The following is an 8,809-nucleotide window of genomic DNA, read 5'->3' as shown; positions in this document are numbered from 1 at the left end:
GTTGACACACACTGTTGAACATTACTGTACACATAGAGACATGTTGCATGTGTGGTTGGTGAGTGAATGAGTGAGTTTAGTTTTACGCCGCACTCAGCAATATCCCAACTATATGGCAGCGGTCTGTAAATAATCGAGTCTGGACCAGACAATCCAGTGAACAACAGCATGAGCATCGATCTGCGCAATTGGGAACCGATGACATGTGTCAATTAAGTCAGCGAAACTGACCACCCGATCCCGTTAGTCGCCTCTTACGACAAGCATACCGGTAGTCACCTTTTATGGCAAGCACATGGGTTGCTGAAGACCTATTCTACCCCGGATCTTCACGGGTCTGTGTGGTTGGTTGTGGTGGGCCTGAGTAGTGTTGGTTTTACAGTGGTAGCCAGGGATCTACCTTGAGTCCTGTATTTGAGGGTCCCTTGGACTCATACTCTTAATTAGCAGGGCTCCTGGACTACAAAATGGGGGTCCCAGAAAGTTAAATATTATTATTAATACTATGTTGTAATAGTGTTGTAATTCTGTTACTGCTATTGTACTGTGAATCATGATCATCACATTGTTACAGTAAGTAAATTGCAAATGATACCATAACCCAGCTAGCAGCAGACTCAGTGATAACTTATTGTTACTTGATTGAAATTTTCCCAAAAATCTATTTGGACTTTTTCTGCGTCCCTGTGGACAGACTTATAAATTTGTCAATTTTCATGTGTATAGGACGCAGGAATTTGCATCCCGTAAATCCCTGGGTAGCCCATTCTCAGTATTACAAGGATACCCCACTCAGATAACAGACCCTGAGCCAGGTAGGCCTTGTGTGACAGCCATGTGTACAACCCTTAACTTCTCTTGTTATAACACATCCAGGGATTGAACCATAGACCTTCATCTTTCTAGAAGAAGCATGGACCATGGAGGCAGCCACACACAAGAGTCAAGCCCCACACCGTGACCTGCAAACCCGTGTGTTGGTGGGTCTTACATCAACACAGGATGAAGCAGACTGGAACAAGAAGACCTCGCCCACGAGATGATGCCGTCAAGTGTTTCCTTGTCATATGCCACAGTCAGCCATATTTTAACTATATCATTCAGGCCAGACAAACCCGGTGGGATAAGTCATGGGACTATTAACCTTCTAGCGCCTCACATGCAGCTTGGGTTATCTGGGGTAATAATAATCAGATTGTGCATTTTAGCATCCTTTGTGCACTTTGAGCAAGGTATGAAGCCTGGAAAGGCGCGTTATAAACATTCTGAATTATTATCATTATTATTACACACCTGGGCTTCGCTTTGAGCACGGAGATCTTCCAGATGGGCAGCACACAGCTGATGTATGGTGGCCAGATCCCGGGCAGGGTCTCCCTCGGGGCACTCCGGAATTGTGTTGTCCACCGGGATATTCTGGCAAGGACATTTACGACAGGACATTAATTTGACATGAATATTTTATCACATGCCAACAGTTTATCCAAATATTCAAGGTTTCCCACTGGTTTATTGGGAAATTTATACAAACCTGTAGAGGTTATGAATTCTTTGAAGAAAGTCCTCCTTGGGGTACATATAAGCATTAAAATGTCCATTTTAAATCCTCGACAGTTGTAACTATATTTTTAATAAAATATTTACAAAACAAAAACTTCGTTTTGTCTTGTGAGACCACCCTACAGGGCCCCACGGACCAACACAGCCAAGAGCAGGTAACTCTGCGCCGTCTACCTCGTACCTCACTTTTCATGCTGAGCGTGTCAGACAGAATGAGGGGGGCGGGTGGCCATTACCCAAGGAGGACTTTCTTCAAAGAATTCATAACCTCTACAGGTTTGTATAATTCTTTTCAGAAGAAGTCCTCCTTGGGGTACATATAAGCATATGACAGACTCCCAAAGATATTTGAGGCGGGGTGGCATTCTGTCTGGCAACAACTAAACCCGTGGTGGAGTGAAATCTACAACCCGATCTGGAAATAGAAAACACCGAGCCACCTGACGCTGATGTCAATCAGGCGAGTGAGGAACTAGAGAGCCCAAGCTTATATGTCAATTGGCTCAATATCAATGACATAAAACCCGCCCCAACCATTACAATGGAAGGAATGTATGGGGACATGCGAAACAACTCCCAACCCTAATATAGCCCCAGCCAGACAATGCGTGGCGAGAGGTATAAGGGTAGGGAAGCGTAAAAATTTAAGCTACAAAGCCAATAACCCAGAAGTCGAGCTAATAAGTACTGCAAACTAATGCTCGAGATGCAGCCCTGTTTGGAAGAGGGCTTGCGGGACCTCGATAAAACCCAGAGAAATTATTAGCCTCGCTAAAACTTTCTGAGGAAAATCGAGCAGTACAAGCGCCATGCATTTATGCAGTGAAAAATACCACCAAACACTCTCTCGTGAGGGAGGGTAAGTGTAGGCCACCATCCCACAAAGCTGATTAACACAGACTCCCAAATGCGAAGGCTCGGGAAGAGGGAAAAACTGTAAGCGTGCAAAATCCCTGAATAGCGAAAGTAGCGAACATATGTTGGCTCACCATTACACTAACCTGGTCGCGTGACATGCGAAACGAGAAGAGGCATACCAAACAGTGCCCGTGGGGTTCGCACCCAATTCCGTCGCCAAGGCGGGTTAATAACATATGACTGGTTAAAGCGTTCAAAGCGGACCCGCCCTCTTGAAGGGGCGTAAAGGGGCGTATGTACACCCAAACCCGACCCAACCCGAAAGGATGGTAAGGCTAATCACGATGTAGTGATATGAAATATATCGACATTGAACACAGAACCGATACCAATGACCAGTTACTAACTTGGTCAGGGTGGCAGAGTCACTCTCCACTGGAGAGAACGAAAGACCGAACCGAGCCACGATCCTTAGAATCGTGTCAAGTTGGTAATGGCGAATGAAGGCGTTCTGCTGGCTCCAAAGGGACAGAACCGATCTCTTCATTGAGCAGTGCGCTGTGTATTGTCAACAAAGCGGCATCTGCCCTACCAGTCTGCCTTCAACCCCTCGGGGGAGGTAAACCGTATCATTGTAACCATACAATTCACGGAAACAAGCCAGCGAGATAAAAGTCGCTTGCTAGCAGACTCCCCAGTCTTCCGCCACCAAACAGCACACATGGGTACCCGTCACGGATCCCTTTTGTTCGTTCGTTAAGTGACAGGCGCGGGTGAGCAATCGAAAGATTGGTCCCGGTCGCGGAAAGGCTGGGTAAGGGGTGGAAGTCGCGATATGAGCAGTCGCGTGGAAAGCAATATCGCACTGAGAGTGGTAGGTATCGGGGAGTCGAATACGGACATGATCAGTATAAAATACTGTCAGTGTCGGGTCAGTGGGAATCGCATGGATGTACCCGACCCTTCTACCAGAGTTCACCACAACAAGTAAAAGTCGTCTTCCCGTCAACAAGTGAAGTGAGAGGCGATATACTTGAAAAATTAGGGCCAGACAGCCAATTGTGAATAAGTGGCAATTTTAAGGTGGGCTGGGTGGCCCGGCGGCGGTCGAACCCTGTTCATGCCAGCTCTGACGCGATATGCGAGAGGATGCTGCCTAGGCAGAGCACCATCGAGCGAGGTGTGAAGCGTGGAAATAGCCATGGAGTACCCGGCAATGGTGGAGGTCATAAGGCTCTCAACCAAAGCGAGGTTATAGTAACTCCAATATCGAACTAAGTCCGCAGAATAGGGATTATGAAATCCCCTATCTGCACACCAGCCCACCTATCAACACACTGAGCAGTTGCCGAATCCCAGGCAGAATTGTGTCTGCAGCGGTTGCAGGAATTCCGTGTGTTATACCCGACAGAGGCCAAGCCACCCAGTGAATCCGAGGATTGGTGTGGCGCCCGTGCAAGTGAGAATGTCTGGCGAAGAGGTAATTGAATCGGCGTGCGGGATCGAACACCAACCTGACTGCTGTCAATTCCAGCACATTGATGTGCAGGTTGTGACTTCGTCTCAAGAGGCTGCAGGTCACCCAGAACATCGCCCTAACCGGTAGGGATGTATCTGGCTGGACTGAAGCGGCGGTGTCTCCAGGGGTGGGGACCCTCGGAGAGGCGCCTGGCGTCTGTCCATCTGACTGCGTGAGGTTGACAATTCCGCCCAGTTTAAGTAACTGATGATCGTGAGGTCCCGAGACTCAACAGTTATCTGAAACCGCGATGAGTCAGTAAGCCTATATGCGGGTGACAACACGGCACTGCGATCTGGCTATCTGAGCTGTAATAAACCTCAATTTGGTGAACACCCTTGGCACCGTAATGTAGCCTAAGGAGAGCACCGCGAAACTGGTATGCGTCCGTCAAACAAGAAACCCGAAGGTAAATCTTGAAATCAGGGTGCAATGGAACAAAAGTGCAGCGACCTCGAGGTCGATTGGCGTCGCCAATCCCTGTCTCGGCAGATGAGATCACCGGCGGTGTCTCCATCTTGAAGGACAGTACCTCTATAAACTTGTTCAGCTCTCAGATGAGAATGGGTCTGAACATTCCGTTAAGTAATGGCAACTATGAAATAAGTGGAGTCAAACCCCACATATTCCTGACCATTGGAAACCACCACACTGGTTGCCTAGCCCAGCAAAGACTGGATCTGGGCGCGAGGGTATTGTCGCCGTCTCGGGAAGCCGACACAGGAGTGTGTCGCTCCGCCCGGTGTTTTCGCGGCAGAATATAGTAACCCCAGCAGTCGGCAGCTTAGCGTTTGCGATGCCTGGGCACCTGAAGTAGCGAAGCTCAACAGACTTCCGTATTCCACCGAAACTGTCCCGGTATATGCCCATAACCGCCCTCATCATTTGACTGGCACAGCTACAATGCAGTCCCTAGCCAGATGAGAGTTGCCCCGTCAGATGCAGCCCAGAGTCGCCCGGCGAAAAAATTCCACCGGGCTCTCCCCTTTCCACCAGCTCCCTCAGCGGCTGAGAGATCGCGCCAGTGGAGCATACAGCGTTGAGCTGTGAAGGGGAAAGAACGGCAGACTGGCGGGGAGTGTGAGGCCTTGTCCCGGATGCGTGCTGGAAGCAGGCTTCCCTCGGGAGGCGAACTCCAGCGGTTCGGGTAGTCGACATGGACAACACCTGAGGCAACACAGCAGCGATTCTATCTCGCACTTGCCCTCAGGGGGGCGAACCTACTTAGTGGTAAGTTCAAAGTAGCGAAATGAGCGAAGCTCAAATCGACTTGTCCACTATGCGAGCCTGAACCCGATTCGAGGCACATGTGAGAAGCCTGACAATCAAGGTTTCACAAGCACTCAGACAGACCTCGGGGGCGAGGTGACAGTCACACCGGCACACTCGATGGCATCTAGGTCAATCGTCGATAGACATCAGGCGAGACCTGAACTACGGCGCCGAGACCTGAACTACGGTCGGGGAATCTGCGCCCTACCAGTGCGAAGCCTGGGTGGCTACCACGAGGGGTTCAGAGAATCCGCCAGAGCGAAGCTCAGCTGTTCTGGAGCCGAACCCGATCGAGACTGCGTAGGAGTAGCCTGATAAATCAGGTTTCCCCAAGTACTCTCAAAAGCACTGGTATAGTCAAACATAGCCTATAGCGCTATATAAATACCCATACATACACATATATATGCGTCAGTGCTTTCGGGTCGGCGGTTCGAGTTGAACCCGATCCCCAACACATGGGAGTGGCCTGACAATGCAGGGCTCCCCTGGTGTGTGCGGGTAGACCTCGGCGTCGAGGTGATCGGCAGCTTCGTCACACTCAGCGGCCTCTTGGCCAGGGCATCGATAGACATCAGGCGAGACCTGAGCTAACAGCGCCCGGGGATCTGCTCCGTGCGGGGCGAAGCCCAGGTCGGTGCTAGTCCGATCTGCAGTCGAGACACAAGGGAGTAGCCTGGCAATGCAGGTTGCCCCTGGTGGACACAGGTAGACCTAGGGCGCCGAGGTGATCGGCAGCTCAGTGGAACAGACGGGGCGAGAGGAACCTGCCGATATACAGGTTTCCGGGCAGCCCGACTGACCGCGTGGCGCCGAGGTGTCCCGAGCTGGTCGGCGCCTAGGCGACCGCCAGTCAGGGCACCAGGGCAAAACCTGCAGGCGAAACCTGCATCGCCCGGCGCCAGGCGCCGTGGCGAACCTGAGCCGAAGCTAGGTAAGCCACAAGGTGCGAAGCGCCGAGGTGTCCCGAGCTGGTCTGCGCCTAGGCGACCGCCAGTCAGGGCACCAGGCGAAGACAGGGCAAAACCTGCATCGCCCGGCCAGGCGCCCGTGGCGAACCTGAGCCGAAGCTAGGTAAGCCACAAGGTGCGAAGGCACACCATCACCTGAGCGAAGCCAGGATCAAGCTGCCTGGGAGGCTGGCGTTCTCGAGCCAGAGCTCGGGCGCAGTAACCCCAGATCGTCCGATCCACCCCGGCGACAGGCGTGCTGAGCTCCTTGCGGAACCCAGACAGACACCGTGTCAATCGGTGGGAATTTCACCACAGGCGACACCTGGTGAACTTACGCCGAGATCAACACTTTGCGAGGCGAGGCTCCTTACGGGCCGGACATCGCTATCAATCATCGAATTGACATTATGTTGAAGAATATGTTGCTGCAATAGTGAAGCAAATTGAGTCATATTTAAGTCAGCAACATTGTTTGCTGGGGAAGCGATAAAGGGATTTCCTTAGAAACCTTTTATCAAATATTATCCCCGCCTGAAGCAGATTAGTGAAAAACATAAAATCTGCGTGTCGGAAAAGAATCTTGGCGTGGTGGCGCAGAAACCCAGACAAAAACCACAACCTCGGCCTATGAGCCGCGTTGTGTGTAAGCGTATATGAAATATGTATCATAATACAACATAATGTAACAGGAATATTGGCCTTAAAGGCGTTTATTATGAGCATCCTTGATGCGTCGTGGCGTCCTCGGCTAAACACGGAGGCACACTTTATAACCATCCTGTGGCGGTAGTGTGCATGGCACAAGCGCACAGGGCTTAAACTGCAACAAACAGAACCACGCCAGTGTTACTAGCAGGAACTGTGAAGCAGCAAACACATAAACACAAGTAATAGCAAGAATAATCCGCCGCGGGCGATATATAAATGCTACAAGCTACAGCCATTTAAATACTAAACATACAATGCAAAGCAGAAAAAGGCTAGCCACCCCTCGTGTACTAGTGATAGAGTAAAGTTGGTGATCTGAAGCGAACACTATCAAAATTACTCAACAACGACTTACCACAAATTGGCTGAAAGAAGAGAATTTAGGCAAGCCTACCATATAATATGCAAACATAATATATGAACTCCCTACTACAAGCTACCAAGAACATATAGCAAGGAAACCCGCGATCGTAGCGGTCCGCCATTTTGCCTGCCACATGGCTGGAAAACAGAGAACCCCGGCAAAGTTACAACAAAGATGAATGAAAATATCCACATATGGCGTCCATCTACCGATGCGTAGAGAAAGGAACCATACATACAGATTGAGACTCTTTTACACTCATCATCGTATCGGTGGGAGAGCAAACTCGAAGCGAACACCACGCCGCGTCTATTCAACAGAGCGACAGCATGAAAAGTGAGGTCACGAGGTAGGCGGCGAGAGTTACCTGCTCTTGGCTGTGTTGGTCGGTGGGGCCCTGTAGGGGGTGGTCTCACAAGACAAAGCGAGTTTTTGTTTTGTAAATATTTTATTAAAAATATAGTTACAACTGTCGTAGGATTTAAAATGGACATTTTAATGCTTATATGTACCCCAAGGAGGACTTCTTCTGAAAAGAATGAATACCCCACTCAGACACATTGCACTGACTCCGAGCCGGCCAGTCCTTATTGTACCTATTAATGCCGAGCGCCAGGCAGGGACCAACAAGTACCATATTTTAACGTCTTTTGGTATGAAGCGGTCGTGATCGAACCCGCGACCTTCCGATCTCCGGGCGGACGCTCTAACCACTACACCACGGAGGCGGTCAGAGAAACAGAGAGAACCGAAACAGAGAGAGACAGACAGACAGATTGTGTGTGTCCATGCAGACTCCCAAGCTGGCCATTCTTTGTTTTATCATCTTATGGATGAGCGTCAGCTAGGGATTTCGTACCAGCACTGAATGTTTCTTATATGACCTGTCGGGGAATGAACAAACGACATTAGGAAGCTGTATCTGCACAACCACAGAGGCAGTTACACTGGGAACAAGAAACAGCTGTTACAGCTGTAAACATTTCTTTAGTAATAAATGCTGGTATGAGGTATTAACTATTCATGTTGTTGTTTTGACCCAGGAATACATTAAGCAACCTACCTTCGTGCCCGGACTCCACAAGGTTGGCTAAGTTTTGTATCGCCTTGGCAACCAACTTTAAGTTCCGTGCAGCTGTTTCTGACGGATTTTCTAAAGGAAACAGAGAATATATCTGAAATACCACTACACGCGAATATGTTTGTTTGTTATGTAAAGCCACACTTAGCGATATTTCAGCCATATGACCACAGACAGTAAATAATGAAGTCTGGACATTATGGCTTGTGTCATGAGTTCCCAAGGATGGGCTGTAGATTTACCTACTGTCACTGAAATATCCTGATCATGTGAAACCATGACAAGCAGATCATTATGGGTAGTTTAGTAATGGTCACCATGGCATCGGGTTCTTTCTCTTCATGCTCCAAGCCACAGCCTAACAATGCCTCAGTGTTGACTACTGATGTATTCAGGTGGCATAGAGTGAGTGAGTAAGGTTTTACGCCGCTTTTAGCAATATTCCATTGTTTCCAGCAGAAATGGGCTTCACACATTGCCACCCATGTTGGGAA

At 49.4% G+C, this 8,809-nt stretch overlaps 1 protein-coding gene across 1 annotated transcript in view; it reads right to left on the bottom strand.

The window, feature by feature from the left end:
- Window positions 1-4,835: 4,835 nt before the first annotated feature.
- Window positions 4,836-8,809, bottom strand: part of LOC124289962 (ras GTPase-activating protein 1-like) — a 71,568-nt gene continuing 67,594 nt past the window's right edge. The window contains exons 22-23 of the mRNA XM_046726631.1: window positions 8,298-8,387; window positions 4,836-5,104 (exon numbers count right to left, since the gene is read on the bottom strand). Of these exons, the coding sequence (XP_046582587.1) occupies window positions 4,836-5,104; window positions 8,298-8,387 (359 nt within the window). The remainder of the gene's footprint in view (window positions 5,105-8,297; window positions 8,388-8,809) is intronic.

The sequence above is a fragment of the Haliotis rubra genome, unplaced genomic scaffold (assembly GCF_003918875.1).
Source record: "Haliotis rubra isolate DU_JTF1 unplaced genomic scaffold, ASM391887v1 Scf112, whole genome shotgun sequence".
In the NCBI taxonomy this organism is placed as follows: domain Eukaryota; kingdom Metazoa; phylum Mollusca; class Gastropoda; order Lepetellida; family Haliotidae; genus Haliotis; species Haliotis rubra.
Note: the sequence above shows the minus strand (reverse complement) of the source record. Positions and strands in the feature narration are given on the sequence as shown.